Source organism: Nothobranchius furzeri, chromosome 14 (genome assembly GCF_043380555.1).
Source record: "Nothobranchius furzeri strain GRZ-AD chromosome 14, NfurGRZ-RIMD1, whole genome shotgun sequence".
Taxonomy (NCBI): domain Eukaryota; kingdom Metazoa; phylum Chordata; class Actinopteri; order Cyprinodontiformes; family Nothobranchiidae; genus Nothobranchius; species Nothobranchius furzeri.
Genome location: NC_091754.1, coordinates 13,728,766 through 13,751,987, shown reverse-complemented (window position 1 = coordinate 13,751,987; position 23,222 = coordinate 13,728,766). Strand labels below are relative to the sequence as shown.

The window sequence follows — 23,222 nt, the reverse complement described above, 5'->3', positions numbered from 1 at the left end:
TATGAAGAAAAGCACAACAATTACCACTCTGATCGTATTCTTGCTCATAAGAAGGGTGGACATCTGCTTGAATCCGCTCCACAGAAAGACGAAACTTTAAAAAACAGGGACTGTTGTTCACCAGAGGAATTTCCACTTTTCTACAGCTTCCATATAAAACATCCCCCACATCCACGACTGCGTTCTCCACCTGGTAAGGAAACAAACACCCGGATGCAGCACTCACTTTTATTTAGGAATAAAGATTACTCTAACCTGAGTGTAACTGTGACAGTCCCACCTCTATGAAGCCCTTTGCACCCCTTCCAACCACTTCAAGGGTGAGATTCCACCTTTTGGATCCATCACTCTGGACTGGCCAGAAGTTGAGGGTAGGTTGAAGCGTGTAGGATTCCTCTGCCAAAGGACTGAAGGTCCACACCTGAACCTGTAACCAAAGTATTTTTAACTGATCTGTAAAATAGTTTTCCACACGAATGCACAGTAGCAGAAGTCTCTGATTCTCTTACCGAGGTTTCATTGGGATGCAGTTCACCAGCGTCTGGTTTGACAAAAATAAACCTCTGTTCTGTTTCTGGAATGTTCCACTCAAACCTATCATGGAGAACAATCAATAGAGAGTGATGTAGAGCTACGTCCAGACTGCAAACTTAAAAAGCATAAGAATCAAATCAGTATGATATCAAATAAATAAACCAACTGTATAGGCAGGCAACTGATGTTCTTAATGTGATGGGTGCTCTGGGATGTTGAACCCACAGCTGTTGGGTGGAAATACAAACTGCTGCCACTTTCCAGGGACACGTGTGGCTTTTCAGCCACACTTAATATTGTTAGCTCCTAAAAGAGACAGATCACAGGTCAACAACAACAAAACTAAATTCTACTTTGTTCCATGTCATTGTGGAGTGCAATACCTTTGAGAATTCAGCTGCGTTAAGCTGCAACGTTAAGCGTAATCCCTGTTCAGGACTGTCCTCAGTGGGAAGTAATCTGATGGTGATGATCTGGTGATCCCCCGGTGGGATCAGACCACAGCCTGGCAGCAGGGAAAGAGAGTCTCTCCAGGTGTTTGAGGCGTGGCTTAGGCAGAAGGTGAGTGGCAGTGTGCTGTTGTTCTGCAGTAGAACATTCTGACAGGACATTCCACCCAGGCCAGGAAAAACCTAACATCAACAAAAAGATGCGTAATAAAAGAGCAATCAATCAATCAATCAATCATGAAATGTTTAATTAATGCTTTTATTAATACAGATCAAACACTTTTTTTTGCTTTTTACTACCACTTGAGATGGGTTCAAAGAGCAGCTTGGGTCGAAATGTTTCTTTCCTTGCTGAAATGAATGACCGATGACTCTGACAGTAAAACATAAAGGCGGTCGCAGCCCATCAGAAATGTCCTGCATCATCAAGAAAGGAACAAACAGATCAACACTGTTGGAATAGTCTGCACCGTTTAGTGATTTTGAGAAATATTTTTATAAAAACGTGCTACTTTTTTAAAGGTATAGATCAAAACTACCTCTTGGTACACAAAACACTCAAGTTGTCCCCCATGCAGGGTATTAAGCTGCTTGGGGGCATAAGTCACTGTGAATGAGTTTGATGTCAGTGAGTCCAGGTCGAACGAGGATGGAGACACTGAGAAGGGAGAATCTTCAGCGACGGTCCACGCCAGCCTTCAACCAGAGCACAAACAATATGAAAAACCTTGTATTTTATTCTGGATTACATTCAAGAACTGAAACAAACTGAAAAGGGTAGTTACCTAAGTTTCCCTCCACTGTAGTTCCTAACAGTAACATACTGTACGAACTCTGATGGAGAAATAGAAGAGGGTATGATTTTGTGGTTAAACAGCAATTCACTTGGCACCACCGATACATGTGGAGATGATGGTGAAGAAGAGCTAGAGGAGAAAAAATCTACGGATCCCGTGCTGACTTGACGAATGTCTTCCATGGGTGTGGTCAAAATAACAGGGTTTTGATTTATCTGATAAAAAATAGAGAAATGTTCAGAGTCATTCTTAAATACAGCTTGTGTTAGCATTGGGCTGACTGTTATCCAAAATGATGCCCGTTTATAAGGTCTGTAATACAGTTTGGACATGTAGTTACCTCCGGCATGGGTAATGGCACCCCCTGCTGGTCTAGCTGCGTATTTACATTTTGCTGCAAATCATTATCAGAGAATGGGCTGGTCTGGACATAGCTGTAGTGACTCATGTACTGAACCAAGTGTTCAGGTTTTAGTTTTTGTGGTCGCTGGAGCTCCGAGTGACAAGTTCCAATTAAATCCAGAAACACTGGATCCTGAAAAGATGAAGAAGTACGTTTTTAGGAAATCTTTCTCATCTTTATCTGCACATCATGTGAATGTACCCTTCATACCGTGTGCAGGACGAGACATGCCACTCTTCTGTAGTATGCTATTGGTTGTGTGGGTCTATAGACTGCCTTAAGCTTGATGTGGCTATGTGGGGCCACAGACCCACTTGCTGGCAAAATACTAAATACACTGTTTCCACTATCAATGTCCCATTGGTAAATAGCCTCAGCAGGAGATGAATTAATCAGTTTCACTGTCAGCACTGCCGATCCACGTTCTTTAACACACCCAAAGTCCAAAACCAAGGGCAAGAGTGAAACGCTGGGACCTGAAGGCAGAAATAGAGGTTTTGTTTTTATTCAAATGATCTAACTTGTTCTAAAACATAGAAATTTTCCCTAATGAAAAATCCAAGTGAGTTTACTTTATCTGAATTTTTCAGAAGACAAAAAAAAAAAAAAAAAAATTCTCACCTATACATTTGCCTTTAAGTGTGAGCTGAGGATTGTTGATTGACCCGTTATATTTTAGAGACAAGTACTCGACAGAGACGGTGTCCACCACGGTGGGAGAATACGTGACTGAAGCCCGGAGGGACCCACCAGGTGGCAAGATGCCTCTGGTGACATCACAGTAGAACGCTGATGTAAACATGGCTACAGCAGGCAGTGGTGATAGGGAAAAATGCACGCTTACCTGGTTGGGAGGAAAGAAAAAGCAGATGTGAGAGAAGCCGGTCAGTAATGAAAATGTGTGTATGTGTGTGTGTGTGTGTGTGTGTGTGTGTGTGTGTGTGTGTGTGTGTGTGTGTGTGTGTGTGTGTGTTTGTGCGTGTGTGTGTGTATACGTGTGTGTGTGTGTGTGTGTGTGTACGTGTGTGTGTGTGTGTGTGTGTGTGTGTGTGTACGTGTGTGTGTGTGTGTGTGTGTGTGTACGTGCGTGTGTGTGTGTGTGTGTGTGTGTGTGTGTGTATGTGTGTGTGTGTGTGTGTGTGTGTGTGTGTGTGTGTGTGTGTGTGTGTGTGTGTGTGTGTGTGTGTGTGTGTGTGCGTGCGTGTGTGTGTGTGTTTGTGCGTGTGTGCGTGTGTGTGTGTGTGTGTGTGTGTGTGTGTGTGTGTGTGTGTGCGTGCGCGCGTGTGTGTGTGTGTGTGTGTGTGTGTGTGTGTGTGTGTGTGTGCGCGTGTGTGTGTGTGTGTGTGTGTGTGTGTGTGTGTGTTTACTCACAGAGGAAGGGTTAAAGATGTCAAAGTGTTTGCTTAAACTCTGGTCAACTGCCACAGACCCAAAGTGTAACTCTGAAAGGCAATTTTCCTCCTTTTTGCTGCCCGGATGTTTTAACTCAAGGTAAGGATATTTTGCTGGGGGGGGGGGGAAAAAAGATTGTGACTGTCTGAAGTCTATTTTACACACATTTCTGATGTTTCCGTCATTTCCTTGGTGGAGAAAAATAATCCTGCAGATTTTATGGCAGGAAAATTAAAGTTTTCACGTCACACTATGATAATGACCGCCTCCACTAGAGGTGCCGGATTCACATCTGAATCGAGATTCTTATTTATAAAGATTATGAATCGATTCTAAATGTCAACGTTTCGTTACTTGAGAAGGCATTTTCCAAAGAATTTCTAGCTCATTCGCTGCTCCCATTATTTGTCAGCCAAAGGCTTTGGTACTGCCTCAATCTGGCAAGTGATGCATGGACTTCCAGAGCAACCCACTCCGACATCATAGACACCTAGCAGATGTCTGACATACCGAAGAAAGTAGTTAATCCTGGAATTTACACTCTTTAGTACTAAGAGTGCTGATTGTGAATCGATTCTTAACTGAATCGTGAGTTGTAGCCTGGCCTTCCAGACTCCTCCTCTGTTTAGTTCTGCACAGAGAAAGGGTCTGGGAACTCTCCTTTTCAAATAACCCCGCCCCCTGAGAATTCTAACTAAGCCAATCAGCGCTGAGTAGCGTACGTCGCACACCACAACGCCGAGTTTGTTGAACATGGCGACTGAAGCGGAGTTCGCTGTGGATCTTTCCTCCGTTCTAAATGACTTGGACACGTCTTTAAAACCACAACAAGTAGAATCTCTAAAAGCCTTTCTTCAAAAGAAAGATGTTAGCACTGCCGCCAGACGCCATTTTTTACTGCAGCTAAAAAAAACTACAGCGTCGCAGCCGTCACACACAGCGACGCTCAGTTTCTCATGAACAACGGAGACAGCGGCGGGGTTTGCTGCGGCTCTTTCCTCTGTTCTAAATGACTTCAATGTCTTTAAAACCACAAGTAGAAGCTCTAAAAGCATTTCTTAAAAAAAAAATAAACTAATAAAAATATAAAGATGTTTGTGCCGTTGCCAGACGCCTTTTTTTTTTTTACTACAGCTAAAAAACTACAGCGGTACAGTCGCCATCTCCGTCGTTTTTCTGATTGGTTATTTTTGAGCTGCCTAGTCCCGCTCCTTATGTGCCTCTCTGCCTGTGACTTACCAGACTCAGACGCAGAATTAAACAGGCCAGGCTAGAGTTGTAAAATTCACACCCCTACTCTCCACTGTATCTCTATGAAAGTTGATGACGATTTTTTTATGCCAAATTTCTCCAACTTTCTCAGAAAGCGCAGAAATAAAATGTGATGATGTCAAGAAATCATTGAGATAAAAGTGATGTAGTCTGCAGTAACAATCAAAACTATTCTTTGTAGTCACCTAAGGTAAAATATAAGTTATTAAACAAAATAATCCTTATGCTGTGATTTATAGAAACTGTAGATTAGATAGTTTCATTGAACGCTCCAGTTCCTTCTCAGCTGCACCTTCTCCCTGTAGATGTACAGTGACGCTATTAGCCTTTTCCCCTTCATCTCCAAATCTGCAGCAGGCCTGCTGCTGGTGCATCTGCGCCTCTTGTGGGTGGAACATCACTCTGATGGGACACTCCTGCTCAGGCTGCAGCAGGCCTCGCTCTGGGCTCAAATGAAACGGTTCTGCACAATCCCACTCGAAAAACGTCTGGAAATTCCTAGGAGAGAGAAGATTATGAAAATACTTGTTAATGGAAAAGTGGAGATAATTTATGTGGAAAGGGTCGGTGGGGTTCATCACACTGATGCACACAAATATTCACTCTCAGAAATACCTGGCATTTTTTATATGGAATTCAGTTTGTGAGGTGTGCTGAACGGCACAGAGTGGGAGCTCCACAGAACCAGGAACCTCCAGCATATGGCAGGGGATGATGGCATGGAGATACACACAAAATCTTTCTTTTTTATCTTGAAACTCAATGCTGTCCTCATATTCACACTGTCACATGCAGTCAAACACACAACCCATTAAACAAAGCACATAACATTTCACAGGAAGGAGTTAATGTCATGTTTGTGAGTCTGTATTATTTATTTTTGCAACCACTCCAGAATTTCACTCTAAATTGGAATGGTTTACCATTTGTTGTGGCCCAAAGGTGATTGGAATAATGAAAGTAGTCCCCGGGCTGATGAAGACGATCTGAGGAATCGAGGCAGAGAAAATGTTGGACATTGGATGTCTGTAAAGAAAAAAAAACAGGATCGTGACTTCATGTGGATAACTTGGGGCTGTGAGTAGATTTGTGATTATTTATAACCTAATGTTCAGCTTCTTCAGCTTGTTATCGATGTTTTTTAACACCAGAACCTTGGTGAATTTGCTTCCAGGGCTCCAATTGTCCCATAGGAGCTCTGGTTTGGTTTCCAAACCCAAATGACAGGTTTTTTGGTTTGAGGTATTTTTCTGGTACCGCCCATCCTGTCCGTTGTGAGTTCCTGTATCCTGCAATTTGAGGTTTTGCAGAAAAATTGAAATGAAAAGAAAAAGAAATGACTTGAATAAGCATTAAAAAGTCAACAGCTTGTCATGATAAGTGGGTGTTTGGGGTATTTGTCCAAATCATTTAGTAATTTTTCCTGGCAGTTTGGTTGCTCTCTGGTCTGTCAGGTTTGTTTTCACTTCTCTAAGTCTACTGTCATGGCCTGCTAACTTTTGAGGAGGATGTGTATAGCTGTGTGCAGGTGAGATGTGAAACAATCAGACTCAGGGGCGCTGAATAAGAAGTGTCTGGAGAGCTGAGAGGAAAAAGAACACCCACATTTTATGACAGATATTTCAACTTAAAAAATCATTTTACCACTTTGTAATAATTACAGAACATTGTTCACAGTTATCTTTATACTAACTGTATTGCTAACTCAAAGTGTCATTTAAGCTTGAATAAAACCAAAGAGATTTGGGTTCATTACTTCGACATTTTGTCCAGAGATGGAGATTTCCCATCGATTTGCAATGCTGCTAGCTTCTGCCAACATGCCTGTGGGGCAAAAGATATATGGTAATAAAAGTTTAAATGTAACTGACTGGCTTCTTTATTAAACCTTTGAAATTCAAACTGCGGTCAAGTGAGCCGCACCTACAATTGAAGTGCGTATTTATATGGTACTTTACGGTAACACCGTCTCGCTGCTGGAGAAGAGCTGAGATGAGCGACAGAATGGGCTGAAATGCTAAATGTGCCTTTTTCATACACACTTACTAAGTACCTCGAGTACTACCTGGTACCAAAGTATGAACTACTTTTACTGTGTACGTTTTCAGTAATTGTCCTTAAAGTATATCCAAAAAGCCAAAAGTGCTGTTTGAGATGGGATAAAATGGTGGAAACAAAAGAGGTCGTAGGAACAGAAACCAGCAGCATCAGGAGAAAAACCTGGGAGCAACAGAACTACTATTGGAAGCATAAAGGGATACACATAGAAAAATATAAAGGAACAGGTTCTGCTCCAGCCACCAGACCCAGGTTCTGCTCCAGCCACCAGACCAAGGTTCTGCTCCAGCCACCAGGTCCAGGTTCTGCTCCAGCTACCAGGCCCAGGTTCTGCTCCAGCTACCAGACCCAGGTTCTGCTCCAGCTACCAGGCCCAGGTTCTGCTCCAGCCACCAGACCCAGGTTCTGCTCCAGCTACCAAACCCAGGTTCTGCTCCAGCTACCAGGCCCAGGTTCTGCTCCAGCTACCAGACCCAGGTTCTGCTCCAGCCACCAGACCAAGGTTCTGCTCCAGCCACCAGACCCAGGTTCTGCTCCAGCTACCAGGCCCAGGTTCTGCTCCAGCTACCAGACCCAGGTTCTGCTCCAGCTACCAGGCCCAGGTTCTGCTCCAGCCACCAGACCCAGGTTCTGCTCCAGCTACCAAACCCAGGTTCTGCTCCAGCTACCAGGCCCAGGTTCTGCTCCAGCTACCAGACCCAGGTTCTGCTCCAGCCACCAGACCAAGGTTCTGCTCCAGCCACCAGACCCAGGTTCTGCTCCAGCTACCAGGCCCAGGTTCTGCTCCAGCTACCAGACCCAGGTTCTGCTCCAGCTACCAGGCCCAGGTTCTGCTCCAGCTACCAGACCCAGGTTCTGCTCCAGCCACCAGACCCAGGTTCTGCTCCAGCTACCAAACCCAGGTTCTGCTCCAGCTACCAGGCCCAGGTTCTGCTCCAGCTACCAGACCCAGGTTCTGCTCCAGCCACCAGACCCAGGTTCTGCTCCAGCTACCAAACCCAGGTTCTGCTCCAGCTACCAGGCCCAGGTTCTGCTCCAACTACCAGACCCAGGTTCTGCTCCAGCTACCAGGCCCAGGTTCTGCTCCAGCTACCAGACCAGGCTCTACTGGGGTGCGTCAGTAACAATGCCTCCAAAAAGAAACAATGTGGCTGAGGAGGAACTGGAAGAGATAAAGAGATCACTGAGCTTTATGTCAGAAGAAATTACGACAGTCTAAAAAACAACAGAAAGCGCTAATGGAATTAGTGGAGGAGGTTAAAGTCCTAAGAAGAAAAAAACGAGGAAAAGGACAGGAAAATCACCTTACTGGAAGAAAGAGTGTCAGAACTGGAACAATATTCAAGAATAAATGATGTAATAGTGACAGGACTTGAAACAAACATCAAACTTATGCAAGAGCAACAGCTACAGAGAGTGGAGAACCACCTGAACAAGAATTAAACAACTTAGAAAGGCAGGTAATGGACTTCCTTGGTAGCAAAGGGATACATCTAGAGGCCAAGGACATAGAGGGATGTCATCCTCTTCCACGTAAAAATAAAAATCAGAAACCTGCAATCCTTATCAGATTTATGAACAGAAAACACAAGAAAGAACTGCTTAAACAAGGAAGGAAGCTGAAGGGAACCAATGTATATATAAATGAACACCTAGAAAAATGCAGACATTGCAAGGCAAGCGAGACTTCTGAGAAAGCAAAAGAAAGTACAGTCAACATGGAATTCCAACTGTAAGGTATTTTTTAAACTGAATGGGTCTCCGGAGCAGGCACAGATTCTGATCATTAAGGAACTAACAGAACTAGAAAAATACACAAGTGATAAATGAGAATATAAACAAGTTTACAAACTATGGTTACGATCATCAGAATTTATGCTTCCAAACTTATTTTGGATACTGTAAAAACAACATGGATAACTCGGTTTGATATTGGTCTTGATTCAAACTGGCAAAAATCACTCGACTGAAATGGATGATAAAATATATGATATTGACAATAAAATAGATGGAAATTTATATGAATTAAACATAAGTTATGATTATATTGGAGAAGAACAATTGAACTGTGGAAGAATGACTAAGGACACAATGTCACTTATCCACATTAATAGTAGAAGCTTATTTCCTAAGTTATTAATTATCAAAGATTATTTAAATAAATTCAAAAACAAATTTAGTGTGATTGCTATAACAGAGACTTGGCTCAAAGATGATATGATGGATGAAGTACAAATGGAAGGGTATGAACTTTATTTTGTAAATAGAAAAAATAAAAGAGATGGTGGGGTTGACCTGTACATTAAATCAGATCTAGAATGTTAAGGAAATGACAATGATGGAAGATAATGTTATGGAAATTGTAACTGTAGAAATCAGCAATGAAGCTGCCAAAAATACTTAGATGTGTTTATAGAGCACCAGAATCATGTATTGGGACATTTAATGAAATAATGATTGAATTGGTTGATCACATTAAATACAAAACATTAGTTCTATGTGGGGACTTTAATATTAATTTAGAACATGAGGCTGGACGGATAACTAAGGATTTGGCAGATTCACTGTATAGTGTAGGTTTATTTCCCTTGATAAACAAGCCAGCTAGAATTACATCTCAGACTGCAACAATCATTGATAATATATTCACTAACAATAAGGATGATGTCAGGAAAACAGGGATATTAATGACGGATATTAGTGACCGCCTACCTGTTTTCGCAATCTTCAAATACAAACATTCCATAAAACAAAACATCACCATGAACTACAGAAGAGATAAATCAGTTAAAGCCATGGAGGCATTAAGCAAAGATCTTAATAAACAAAAGTAGAAGGAGGTATACGTCAGTGATGTCAACGCTGCATACACATCCTTCATGAAAATACTGTTGAAGTCATATAATGATAACGGCAAATTAATCAAATCCACAGGTAAAAGGGAAAATCAGCCTTGGATGACTAAGGGATTAAAGAATGCGTGTGCAAAAAATAATAATTTATATAGGAGTTTTTTTTTATTGCAAACAAGGGAATCAGAAGATAGATATAAAAAATATAAAAATAAATTGGTAACAATAATTAGGAAGCAAAAAAAAGATTATTATGGTAATCTATTGAATCAGAATAAAAATAACACAAAAGTTATTTGGGGAATAATAAACAGTGTGACTAATAGAGAAAACAAACTCCAGTATTCCAAATCACTTTGTCAAGAACAAAAAAAGACATTTATGATGATAAAGACATCACTGATGAGTTTAATGATTTTTTTGTAAATGTAGGTAGGAGTTTGACGGAAAACAAACCAATAATAGAAGCTAAATTGACCACAATGATTAGTACTGTCAATAGTATTGTCCTTGACAAAACAGATAAAGAAGAAATACGAAACATTGTAAGAAACTGTGGAAACAAACGATGAACCGATTATCAGGACCTGGACAAGATAACTGTTAAAACCATCATAGAATCTGTCATTGAACCATTCACTTACATTTGTAATCTATCACTTTCTACTAGAAATTTTCCCGACGCAATGAAACAAACAGCGAAAGTCATTCCTTTGTACAAGAGTGGTGATAAACATAGTTTCAATAATTACAGGCCGGTGTCACTGCTTCCACAGTTTTCTAACATATTGGAAAAAGTATTTGTATCAAGGTTGGATAAATTCATCAAAAAATAATATTTTAAACAATGAACAGTATGGGTTTAGAACTAAACATTCCACAGCAATGGCAACAATGGAATTAAAGGATAAAATATGAACAGCAATTGACAATAAAATGATTTTGTTAGTGTTTTCATTGATTTGAAAAAAGCATTTGACATCATTGATCACTCAAGGTTACTTCGAAAATTAAGTCAGTATGTGTTACAACCAGGTGTCTAGGGGGCCTGGGGTAACATGGAGGACGCGTGACACAAAGGAAAATTAACAAAGGTTTTATTTACTTTCTCTTAATTCAGAAAAGATGACTATTATTCTTTTAACCACCACGGATCTAAATCCACTTTTACCAAAACAGGTTCAAACAGTAAGAGCACAATATCGAAGTTCTAAGTGGGAGACAACAGACCAGAGGAAAGGCAGCTCTGCACTATTGTCCCCCTTGGTGAGGAGCTCCAGCTGGTCCTTTAAACAATTTGCGGCTGATGAAAACCCAGCTCAGCTGGTGCAGGGAGGAGCAAGGGTGAGCCAACATAGTCTGCAGGCAGGCTCCTCAGATGCAACATAAAATGCACAGAAAAATGAAATCACAACACAAAAAGGCTCCAGCCGTAACACTTCCCCCCATAAAGCCTAAGGTCTACACCTTTGGGTACAAAAAACAAAACAACAAACACTGCTACATCTCATTCTCCAGGTTGGGCTAAACCAAAATCTTTTGTGCCTTTGCTGCTTGTCATCTTACTTAATAAGTGGCCAAAGCACGGAATTTGTAAAGCGAAGGTCTCTGTACACTACTCACAGATAAATCATAATGGTTTCTTTTTATTTTTCCTCTTTATTTTGGCTGGTCCACAAAACCCAGCATCAAACACGGGCGGCTCAGGCTCAGCAGCACGTCTGTCCATTTCACAGGAGCCTGTGTTTTTGTTTCCTGCAATGAGACCATTAGGAGTAGAAACTGACATGTTTTCTACCCCCTTAGCTTGAGGTTTTGACCAGGCAGGTGGAACCATCAAGTCCCCAGCGATGTCATTTCCCAACAGGAGAACGACGCCATCCACTGGTAGGGAGCGACAGACAGCAATGTTAAAATATCCTGTGACGAGATCAGATGTTAAAAACACACGATGGACAGGCCTCTGAAAGGACGGGGGCGCAATCCCTTTAACAACTACTTTAAAACCACAAGCACTTCTTCCAGAAAAGGGTAATGCCGAACTCAGAATGAGAGAATGAGATGCCCCAGTGTCCCTCAGGATTTTTATCGGTACAGGCCTATCATCAGCCGACAATGAAACAAATCCAGAAAATACAAATGGCTTAAAACAGGATCCCACATCCCGTTCCCCAACATGGGCTGAACAGGTAAAAACCTCAACATTGTCAGGCTGTTCTTGTCTTACATTCTTGGCCTGGAGAATGGGACAGTCCTTTATGACATGACCAGGCTTGTGACAATAAAAACACAGAGCAGGTTCAGGAACGACATTCGTTATGTCTGCCTCAGCCGGCGGCCCAGGTGAGGGTCTTCTGTTGGGATCAAAGTTCACCCTGTGAGTTAACACAAACTCATCCGCGAGCTGCGCTGCAGCAGACAATGACGTCACCTTCTGCTCGTTTACATACTGAACCACTTTATCAGGGATGCAGCGTTTAAATTCCTCAAGGAGCAGGAGCTCACGCAAAGTAGCAAAGTCTTTTACCTTGGAGGAATTACACCATTTATCGAATAGAACCGTTTTTACTCGAGCAAACTCTATGTGTGTCTGTGCAGAGTTTTTCCTGGAAAGTCTGAATTTCTGGCGATAGGCTTCTGGCACCAACTCATATGCCTGTAAAACTGCAGTTTTAACAGTGTCATAATTATTGCTATCCGAGACAGAGAGAGCGGCTACAACCTCGGAGGCTTTACCTGTGAATCTGCACTGCAGCAGAAGAGGCCACACATCCCGCGGCCAATTAAGCGCCGTTGCGATGCGTTCAAACGCAGAGAAGTAGCAGTCAACCTCAGATTCCCTGAAAACAGGCATCAACGCCATGCAGTTACTGATATTAAAAGAGTCTTGCGGTGGGGAACTCACCGGAGATGTCTCTTTCTCAGCCTTCACAGCCTCGTGTTCAAGTTCAAGTTTGCGGAGCCGCAATTTTGTATCAGCTTCCAGTTCCAGCTTTCTCATCTCAAACTCCAGCTGTCTGTGCTGGGCTCTGTCCTCAGCGTCCAAACGGAGTTGCTCAATCCTCAGCCTGAATTCGGCTGGAGTCACGTCCTCATCAGAGTCAGCCGGGTCGGCGTCTCCAGCAGCTGTAACCAGTCTGTCTCTGTCATCAGGTGCTGCAGGGCTGACAGGGGGCGGGGTTGCCAGGGGAGGTTCAGCATTTACACGGGCCTCCGCAGGAGAGGCAGCCTGTTGCCGAGTAAGCAGGCCCAAGTCCTCCAAGCCACTGATTACCACCTCCTGCAGCTCCACCTTTAACATTGAGCTGTCCACCTGAAATCCAAAGTGATCCGCCACGTCCAGCAGACCCCGCTTGCGACAGGCACCAATCAGTCCACGGGATGGGGCCTCCACAAACTGCGCTAAATCAAAAGTAGCCATAACTGGTAAAACACTGATACACACAAATGATCACGCATCCGACCTCAGTTTAAGGGTACTTAATGATCCCGGACGAGCCCCCATATGTTACAACCAGGTGTCTAGGGGGCCTGGGGTAACATGGAGGACGCGTGACACAAAGGAAAATTAACAAAGGTTTTATTTACTTTCTCTTAATTCAGAAAAGATGACTATTATTCTTTTAACCACCACGGATCTAAATCCACTTTTACCAAAACAGGTTCAAACAGTAAGAGCACAATATCGAAGTTCTAATTGGGAGACAACAGACCAGAGGAAAGGCAGCTCTGCACTATTGTCCCCCTTGGTGAGGAGCTCCAGCTGGTCCTTTAAACAATTTGCGGCTGATGAAAACCCAGCTCAGCTGGTGCAGGGAGGAGCAAGGGTGAGCCAACATAGTCTGCAGGCAGGCTCCTCAGATGCAACATAAAATGCACAGAAAAATGAAATCACAACACAAAAAGGCTCCAGCCGTAACAGTATGGAATAAGGGGTGTGGCTCATCAATCGGTTAAAACTTATTTAGAAAAAATGAAACAGTTTGTTCAGATAAAGGACCATAAATCAAAACTACTTGAAATTAATTGTGGAGTGCCACAAGGGTCGGTCCTCGGGAAAAAAACTGTTCATTTTGTTCATTAACGACTTGGTAAATGTATCTAAGACACTCGGTACCATTCTATTTGCAGATGATACAACACTGTTTTACTCAGGATCAAATATTGAGGAGGTGGCTAAAGTGATAAATGATGAACTGATTAAAATTAAAAACTGGTTTGATATAAATAGATTGACACTGAATCTTAATAAAACAAATGTTTTACTGTTTAATGATGAAAAGAACAGTGATGTGTCATTGGAAATAGATGGGATTGAAATTCAAAGAGTAAAAGAAACTAAATTTCTTGGAGTTCTTGTTGATGAAGACTTGACATGGAAATCCCATATTAGTTACATAAAAGGTAAAATTGCCAAATCCTTAGGAGTATTACATAGTCAAGTTTTTACTGACTAAATCTGGTTTGTTGGCATTGTACAATTAACTGATTGTTCCATACTTGACTTATTGTGTAGAAATCTGGGGAGCAACATCCAAAAACTATACACAACCCTTATTTATTTTACAGAAAAGAGCTCTGAGAATCATCAATTATAGTGGCTGTAGAGATCCATCGAACCCGTTGTTTAATAAATATAGATTACTAAAATTTCATGATTTAAAAGACTGGAAAATTTTACAAACCATGTATTAGGGCCAATGTAGGTACTCTGCCAACAAACATTCAGGGGTTATTTGAAAAGAGAACTAGTAATTACATGCTGAAAGAAACTGATGTGTTTACAAAACCTAGATTTAGAACTAAAATTAAGGAATGGAATATATCTGTAAATGGTGTTAAATTATGGAATAACCATAAAAGGGAAATTAAAAGAGAACTCTGTCATTTAATATATTCAAAAAATGTACCAAATTGAGTGTACTAAATAATTATGAAAATGTAAATTAAACCAATGATCATGATCACACTGGAATTTAGAACAGGAAAAAGTTTAAAATGAATCTGTATGTGTCTGACAAATGGTAATTATATATAAATTGATTATTTCTACTGGAAAAGGGGGCAGAAATTATAAGATTATTTCTTTATCCTGCTCCTTTTCATTAAAAGTTGATTTTTGTTATGCATTTTTTATTGTTTATATGTTTTATTTGTTTTTATTTTGAATGAAATAAACGGAAAAAAAAAGTATTTGGGAAAAAGGACACTAGGGCACCTATACACACATCCTAAGTACCTCTAGTACTACCTGTTACCAAAGTATGAACTACTTTTACTGTGTACTTTTTCAGTAATTGTACTTCAAAGTATGTCCAAAAAGCTAACGTGCCGTGTTTGAGATGGGATAAAATGAGATTTGGGAAAAAGGACACTAGGCCATCTACATATGGAGTTGGAAGAAGTGAAACTTATTCAGCCCTCTCCAATATTTCAAGATGGTTTTATCTAAATATTATAATGCACAAAAACAACTACAGTCATGGCTAAAAGTTTTGAGAATGACACAAGTATTAGTTTTTACAAGTTTTTTTTTAATAAACTCCTTTTAGATCGTTGTCTCAGTTGTTTCTGTGATGTACTGAAATATAACATTCTGGAGTTTATGCTAATTATTATAAAAAATCCAAAACTTTTCCAGTTTCCAATACTTATGCAATTTTAAAAACCTTTGGCCACGACTGTATTATTTGTTCTTCTATATTGCAATGTATCAACCAAACTATCACAGAGTAACAGTTAAAGCAATGAAGAACCAATTACCTCACAATCTATCTACAAACACACACCCAACAAGATAAAAGTCATCATGCACAATAAACATTCTTATTAGCGGCGTTGGAGCCACGCACTAACTCCATCTCCCATAGTAGTCTTTATACTTATTTAAAAAAAACAAATACATTTCTTAAACAAACTCATGTGTGGCTATTGCTTCAGGTCTTGACTGAGGTTACTCCACACCTTCACACCACAGAGTGGGGTGCACATTCTCTACATGGTTTTTCGAACAGTCCTGGTTGAGAATTTGATGCTTCCCTTGTAGTTACAATCCCCCTCTCAGTTAATTCAATTCAAAAATACTTTATTAATCCCAGAGGGAATTTGATCCCATAAGTAAAAAGTAAGATAACATTTCTATATAAATTACTTGGTAATTGTTTGTTTCTTTCTTTGTATAAGCTGGTCTGTTTGAAGTTCAACCAGATGTGGGAGTTTTAGCAGGCGTTTATAAATTACTCTTTAATGTGATTCTGGTAACCTGCCGTATTCTGATGGCTCTTTTCTGAAGTGAGTGTGCAGGTTATGAAGAGCTGTGTTTTCCCAAACTTCAACGCAACAGTTCGAATATGGCCAAAAAGTGACCAATATACGAAATATAATGCTTGATTATTCATTACAGATTTTGCTTAACTAAGGATTGAAATACTCCAAAATACTTTAGGTTGAATACAGTATGTTGAAAGTGAGGTTTCTGGCAGATCTTGTGGTCTATCACCCATAAACTAGATTTAATTCAATCTTGAAGTACTTAAACCATCTATCATGACTTTACAATTGTATTTCCCAAATATGATTCCCACACAGTATACCAATTTTTTTTAATCAAACCAGGTTATTTGTTAAATTGAGTAGACATCACTCAGAAGGTCCTGTAAAGTCTCCCCTTCAAACAATATGCTACTATCTCCTATGAAACCATACTGGCTGTTAGATAGAAGTTTGCATTTATGAATGAATTGTCCAGAATTTAATCAAATAACATTTATCGTTTTTGAAAAACTTTTTCTTTGTATCTAAAAAAAAAGTGACTTTTTTTTTTACTTCGTTTGAATTACAATAAAAGGTTAAAGGAACAATAAAAGTAAAAATAGTACCACCTGGTACAATACTATAGTATTATGTAGTTGGAATGAGTCTCCAGATGTCATAGTGTCCTTTTTTCCAAATCTCATTTTATCCTATCTCAAACACGGCACGTTAGCTTTTTGTACGTACTTCGTAGTACAATTACTGAAAAAGTACACAGTAAAAGCAGTCAATACTTTGGTACCAGGTAGTACTCGAGGCACTCAGTCTGTATGTATAGATGGCCTAGTGTCCTTTTTTCCAAAAAGCCATTTGATCATATCTCAGGCTCGGCACTTTTGGCGTTTTGGACATACTTTGAAGTACAAATACTGAAAAAGTACACAGTAAAAGTAGTTCATACTTTGGTACCAGGTAGTACTCGAGGTACTTAGTATGTATGTATAGGATGCTTAGTGTCCTTTTTTAAAAACACAATTCTATCCTTTATCAAATAGGCACATTTAGCAGCTCTGTGCCATCCTGATGCCATTCTGTCGCTCATCTCAACTCTCTCCAGTAGCGAGACGGGTGTTACCGTAAACCGTATAAACGCGCACTTCAATTGTAGGTGCGGCTCACTTGACCACTGACAAACGAACGACGGCTCACTTGACCGCTGTAAATTACCGGATGTGTAAATGTGTTCAATTGATACCGCAACTGAGAAGCTAGCTGCCCTGTGTATGAATCAAACTTTAAGCTAGGCTACATGACCGATGCACTAGGGTTTTGTGGAGCAAGTATCGATTATGAAAACTTACTTTAAAAATTAAACTGCACGTTTTAACACAAAAAACTACCCCTTACCTTCAACGACGTATAATCAGCACCTTAGCGAGTACATTTTGTAGCAAAGAAATCATAGAAACACAGCGGATAACGCTCGGAGTTCGTCTGCTATGGCGTTTCCACGGTAACGAGCCATTGCTGTGGTCACCAGAGAGGTTACGGCAGCCGATGAGGGACATTTCAATGAAGAGAAATGTTCACTCAAACCTAACGTTTCTTACTTTTCTAGATAAAGGAAAGTCTTCAACTCAGTCATAAAAGTAAATCTTTATTGTTTAAACCACTTGTGTCTACGAAAAATTAAAGTATCAAACTCATACAGAAATATATTAGATTTTTTCTATTACATAAACAACAAAGTTAAAAAAATACTAGGACTGTTTGTTACTGTACAACATTTGTTGCCATGTATTTGCATGTGCAGCTTTGATACATTTATTAAAATAACAAAGCAAATCATGAAACATTATGGAACAAACTTGAATAATTAAACGTTTAAATAATTACAACATTGGGTACTTTTTTCTACTTTTACTTGGCCTAAAATATCTGGCATGTTCCACTCGGAAATAGTATAAAAACATTTTTAATTACTTTATTATACAGTCATTTTCATGTTTACACACGATTTTTGTTCATACTTTTCCATTCGTAACTTTCAGCAAAAAGAAATGAGTTCCTATGTGCATTTATACATAGACAACAAATGTATCTAGATTACTGGGGAAAACATCTAGAGTTGCTAATAACTGAACATGCATTTGTTGTGACTTTGGGGGAAAGTGGATCACCCAGAAGTTTGACAATTGCTCATGTGGAATTGGTGGTTCTAGGGGTGAGGCCACAGGGGCATTGGCCCTTGCTGAAATCTGATTGGCCCCCTGAAGTGCCCCTTATCTGACACAAATCAGTCCTTTCTGCAATGACCAGATTATGTCAGATTATATAGGTTCAAACGTTTGTGGCACTAATGAGCCAAATTGGATATTCTAGCATAAAATCTTGTGTAAGTATGTTGGACTAATACTTGGCACCTCTATAAATATTGTGTTCTCTATGATGCCATACTCATAAATATCCACATTCATCAGGGGGCAGGACTTGAACTCCAAAAGAAAACAAATTGGAATTCAAAAATAAATAAAAATCCCAGTACTAAAAGTACTGATCTTGTTGTTTTCTTGGAGCCTCCTCTAAACTTTTTCTCTGAGTAAGAAGTTTGATTTTCCATCTCTAAACCCCAAAAAAGCCAGTAGAATCCAAGGAGTCTTCCTTCATCTCTTCTTTTTCACCCTCATCCTCCCCTTCTACGTCATCTTCATCCTCCAGGCTGGAGCTGACAGAGCCACCATGATGTTTGGTTCTCTGTGCATCCAGACTGTCCTCCATCAAGGAGGCTGCAGGCACCTGTTCCTTGGTTTTATAGCTTCTCTTCCACTTCATACGACGGTTCTGGAACCAGATCTTCACCTAAACACAACAAGAAAAATTTTAAACACATGTTCTCTTTCTGGTAACGTTTTCTGACAAATGTGCCAAAAAAAGAAAGAAAAACACATATAACTGTATAGCACAAACACTAAAAAGATCAAGTTGGCAGATGAAATCATCATGCCATCTTGCTTGATTTAGACCCTAACCTGAGTTTCTGTCAGCATGAGAGAGGTGGCCACCTCAAAGCGTTTTGGCCTTGACAGATACTTGTTGAGCTTGAACTGGTTTTCCAGTTCCAGCAGTTGCTGACTAGTGAAAGCTGTCCTTGGTCTCCGGCACTTCCCCAGCAGAGCTGTCTGACCTAATGATGAGACAAAAATCATATATTATAATTAAAAAAAATCTAAATACACCATTTAACCAAAAACAAGTGCAATGAGAAGACAGCATATGACAAAAACACTTGAAAAAAGCCTGATTGTTTGGAAAAATGTGTCCCGTTAGAGGAGGTAATAAACTATGGAGCTCCATTACCTTAATGAAAACCATGTGATTATAAACAAGTTGTAATTTTTTATATTTTATTTGTATTTATGTAAGAAGTAACTGCAAATCAAAGTCATGGTCCTATAACCTACAAGGTTTTTGAATATTAAAAACATCTTAACTTTAATATTATTAGTATTGTTGTTGTTGTTGTTGTTGTTGTTGTTATTATCATCATCATATTTTTATTATTATTATCATCATAATCATCATTATTATTATTATCATAATATTTATTTATTTATATATTATTATTATTATTATTATTATTATTATTATTATTATTATTATTATTATTATTATTATTATTATTATTATTATTAAAGTGTTTTATTTGTGAAGTACTCACTGCCAAGTTCTCCGACTCTGGGCATCACCATCCCTGCTCTGATCCATGGCTCCAGGGGGATTGTTGTGGCCGTGGGTCCCCCATTCATCTCCTCTGGATAAGGCTGGAACAGCTGCGTGAAGCCGGGATACATGAAGGCGGGATGCTGACCTCCGAGGGTCACCAGCGGATGCAAGGACCCCGCCGGGTGCATTCTGAAAAGACCCTGGTGCAGCGCTGTGAGCCCCGACTGCGGCAGGGTGAGGAGATGGGATTCAGACAGGAACCCTGGTCGGACTGGAGAGGAGTTTGGAGAAGAGGAAGGAGACTTATCAGCAGCTTTGCAGTAAAACAACCCCGGAGAGCCTCTGCCCCTGTCCGTCTTCTTCTCCGAGTCATGCGCCAGGAGCGCGTCAATCCGAAAGTTTTGGGACTTCTCCACTGACGCTGTCATTTTGCTTCCCTTTTATTTTGAATTCTAACCTTAAACAATAGAAATGTACTTCTTCAACTCCAACTCGTAAATAATGGGACTCAGGCTTCCAAATGTGAACGGAATCTCCTCTTTTGGCCAATTTCAATTCAACCTTGTGCGTAAAAGACACCCTGCCCACCCAGCAGCGAATGAAAACCTACTAACACAATAGGACCATAAAAACTGCTCTGCTATGATTGGCCAGAGCCCCACACAGGCTCAGGACACTCCAACTCTCTTTTATATCTGATCATCTCCAAACAAAATGCAGACTTTTCACTTTACTCTTGAAATGCTTTAATAATTTATAAAATGACCAAACGTATTGCCTTTTATTGCATTTATTGGTAAAGAAAATAAATGTTCAATCATTTAGTTTTGGTTCTTTTATTTTCGTTTGGTCACTTTTTTCTTTACACTGGTGTCCATAATCTCATAATTCAGATTAAGTCAGTTTAATTTTCTCACAAACACATCAGGAACCCACGTGTTATATTGCACTTTCAGCTTGTGATGCAGGCAAATACTCTTGAAATATATATTGCTGTAATTGCCTGACTCTTGATGACAACATTAATCATTTCAAATCTAATTCCTCGTTAAACTTTATTGCTTACTAAAGCTGACGGATACACAGCAGCTCTTATCAGCGGCGGCTGCTGATTACCGGTCATCACCACACCACAGAGCAGATAAAAGAGCAGTAATTGGACTCAAAACAAACTTATTTTCTCGCGTTGGAGACCAGAAGAGTCTGAGCAGGTGGCCAAAACCCACCGGGTGCTTCTTCTGTCCCTTTAAAATCAAAAACACTTAAAAGTAAAGTAAGGAGCGTGAAGTTTTTGCATCAAACTACACATTGTCCCTTAAAAGTCTTGATTTAATGTTTTTTATAGTCATTAAATTTCACTTAATGGCCACAGGCTGTGTAAACATACACCTTCTGCTGTCATCTGTGGTGATTTCCTGCTGGATTTTTACAGAACTGATAGGAGGAGGTCGTATACCTGGGAAAACAAACCTTCTCATGTCAAAGACAAACACGGCAACACCTGCTCAGCTGCCCCCATAAACTAAACAACCAATGTGCTTAAAGTTGAACTTGTGTGTGCCGGCATGTGGAGCTGTAGCTGCAGCCTGCAGTTGGAAGATTTAAATTAAATCCAGTTTGATTTTGACGGAAGATTTCTCTGAGTTGCAGCAGGGAGATGCTTGTAGCAGATAACGCAAGATTTAATTTGCACATTTACTGATAAATTGTCTGAAATTAAGGCCTAGTCCACACGTAGCCGTTTTTTTTAAAAAATGGATATCCGCCCCTCCAAAAACTTGCATCCACACCACCTCGTTTTAAAAAAAAAACTGTCCACACGTACCCGGATAAATACGTTGTTAAGGACATGCCAGACCTGTAGGTGGCAGTACTTCCCCCGTTCTTAACCTCGTCCTTCGTCTGTGGTCTTCTGCAAGGAGCAGTAATTCCGCTTGCAACAACAAACAAGCAAAAAGCGCTTGGACAATTGATAAAGCGAGCGCAGCTCTGAGGGCATCCATGCTGTCGGCTAGTGTAAACACAGGTCGCACACGTGATGTCAGCATTTTTGTCGCGGAAAGTGACGTTGCGGACCTTAAAACTCCGGTTTTGTCCGTCCACACGCAGACACCCAAAACGGAGAAAACGCAGACCTTCACTTTGGCCGGAGTTTTTAAAAAGATCCGTTTTCGTGTGAAAAAACTCCGTTTTTGTGTGGATGACAGGCCAAAACGTAGAAAAATATCTACATTTTGGCAGATCCACGGCTACGTGTGGACAGGGCCTTAAACTTGCAGGATAAAGTGTAGGTAAAAACCGTCGTATAAACAGAAACAAACTGTGATCACAGTCTGTGCACATGACATTTAAAATGAGATTGCATCCATGATTGGAGCTATTGTTATATAATGCATTGTTTCAGTGTTTTGGTATTAGCAGGTGAGGCAGCTAGCTAAGAAATTGTCTTTTTGTTATGAATTAAAACAAATAAATAAATAATTCATTTATGTGATAAAGACAATTACGTTAAAGCTGAGAACATTTAAGCTGTTGTTTCTGAAGCTAAAATGCATTCAACTTTGAAGTGTATTTAGTTGTTTGGATTTTATTTTATTTCCTCCTGTTATAAAAAGACATTCCTTCGCTCATCTTTGCCCTTGAACTGTTCACGTCTTTCACACACAAACAAAGGCGGGGTTAACCCAAGTGGGCGACGCTGTCAAAAGTCTGCAGTTCACTGGCGAAAAGGCCTGGTCTGTTCTTCACAAGTAAAAGCACAAAGGCAAAATCTTACAGCATTTTAATGATTTAGAGTGAAAAGTATGTTTTATAGAAAATAATTATGTAGTTTTTTTTATTGTTTTTTTGAATGCTTTATAATTTCGACCAGAAACGGAGACAGAGGTGAAAGAGAAAGGACAAAGGAAAAGAAAGGAAAGGAAAGAAGAAAAATAATAATTATATTCATTTCAATCACAGTTAAAGTAAGAAAAAGAAAATTTTCTATTTTGGTTTCTTTGTTTTTCATTGTTGACTGATCCCAGTTTTACACCTTTTAAGGAAAATGTGTTAAAATGCAAACAGCCTTTAGAAGTGAAAACACAGTATTTGTGCTAAAACAATGCAGAACGTACTTTGTAAGTGTTAGTATAATTAGAAATAACAAGTGCGGTTTAAAATAGGTGAAGATCAATGTGACATTTGAGTGACTCTTCTCATAAGATAAGGAAGTTTTTCTCAAATTAAAAATGTCTAATTAAATTAAAAATAAGCTAAAGTATCCTGGAAGACATTGGGTCAAGTGGAGTACCTCCACACATTTCTTAACAAATCCAGCAAAAAGAGCTCGTTGGTCTCCTGCTGTCCGCGTCTTTCTGCACCTTATTGTCTAATATCTGCTTTTGGTTGCTATTGTTTCGCTTGTCACACGTCAGTTTAGCTCCGACTGGGCTAATGGACCACAGGGGAATAGGACACTTCCTGGTTGAGCAGGGGTGGAAGGTTCAAC

The 23,222-nt window shown here is 40.1% G+C and overlaps 2 protein-coding genes across 10 annotated transcripts in view; both read right to left on the bottom strand.

The window, feature by feature from the left end:
- cfap65 (cilia and flagella associated protein 65) overlaps positions 1–17,547 on the bottom strand; it is a 28,327-nt gene extending 10,780 nt beyond the window's left edge. For 5 of the 9 annotated variants that reach the window (XM_070544413.1, XM_070544414.1, XM_070544415.1 and 2 more), the window contains exons 1-18: positions 12,494–13,672; positions 6,604–6,671; positions 5,952–6,136; positions 5,771–5,873; positions 5,463–5,629; positions 5,140–5,345; positions 3,555–3,688; positions 2,805–3,027; positions 2,394–2,659; positions 2,121–2,315; positions 1,769–1,995; positions 1,523–1,679; positions 1,284–1,400; positions 918–1,166; positions 701–840; positions 510–594; positions 281–427; positions 25–190 (exon numbers count right to left, since the gene is read on the bottom strand). In XM_070544413.1, the coding sequence (XP_070400514.1) occupies positions 25–190; positions 281–427; positions 510–594; positions 701–840; positions 918–1,166; positions 1,284–1,400; positions 1,523–1,679; positions 1,769–1,995; positions 2,121–2,315; positions 2,394–2,659; positions 2,805–3,027; positions 3,555–3,688; positions 5,140–5,345; positions 5,463–5,629; positions 5,771–5,873; positions 5,952–6,136; positions 6,604–6,671; positions 12,494–13,178 (3,520 nt within the window). In that variant the 5' untranslated portion in view covers positions 13,179–13,672. Of the gene's footprint in view, positions 1–24; positions 191–280; positions 428–509; positions 595–700; positions 841–917; positions 1,167–1,283; positions 1,401–1,522; positions 1,680–1,768; positions 1,996–2,120; positions 2,316–2,393; positions 2,660–2,804; positions 3,028–3,554; positions 3,689–5,139; positions 5,346–5,462; positions 5,630–5,770; positions 5,874–5,951; positions 6,137–6,603; positions 6,672–12,493; positions 13,677–17,416 lie in introns of those variants that run through there. The other 4 variants (XM_015966764.3, XM_070544420.1, XM_070544419.1 and 1 more) reach the window with 4 other exon arrangements.
- A 103-nt stretch (positions 17,548–17,650) lies between these two features.
- LOC107390194 (motor neuron and pancreas homeobox protein 1) lies at positions 17,651–20,387 on the bottom strand. The gene is made up of 3 exons (XM_015966766.3): positions 19,728–20,387; positions 19,039–19,193; positions 17,651–18,868 (listed from the first exon to the last, which is right to left on the bottom strand). Exons 1-3 carry the CDS (start codon positions 20,158–20,160, stop codon positions 18,632–18,634), a joined length of 825 nt encoding a protein of 274 aa, XP_015822252.1. The 5' UTR covers positions 20,161–20,387; the 3' UTR covers positions 17,651–18,631.
- Positions 20,388–23,222: the final 2,835 nt, after the last annotated feature.

What these genes read in the sequence shown, in the direction of transcription:
- LOC107390194 (XM_015966766.3), bottom strand. Translation starts at nt 20,160, where the DNA reads ATGACAGCGTCAGTGGAGAAGTCCCAAAACTTTCGGATTGACGCGCTC. An exon ending in CAGAGTCGGAGAACTTGGCA is followed by an intron (nt 19,194 to 19,727) that starts GTGAGTACTTCA and finishes TCTCATCATTAG; the next exon opens with GTCAGACAGCTCTGCTGGGG. An exon ending in TCATGCTGACAGAAACTCAG is followed by an intron (nt 18,869 to 19,038) that starts GTTAGGGTCTAA and finishes TGTTGTGTTTAG; the next exon opens with GTGAAGATCTGGTTCCAGAA.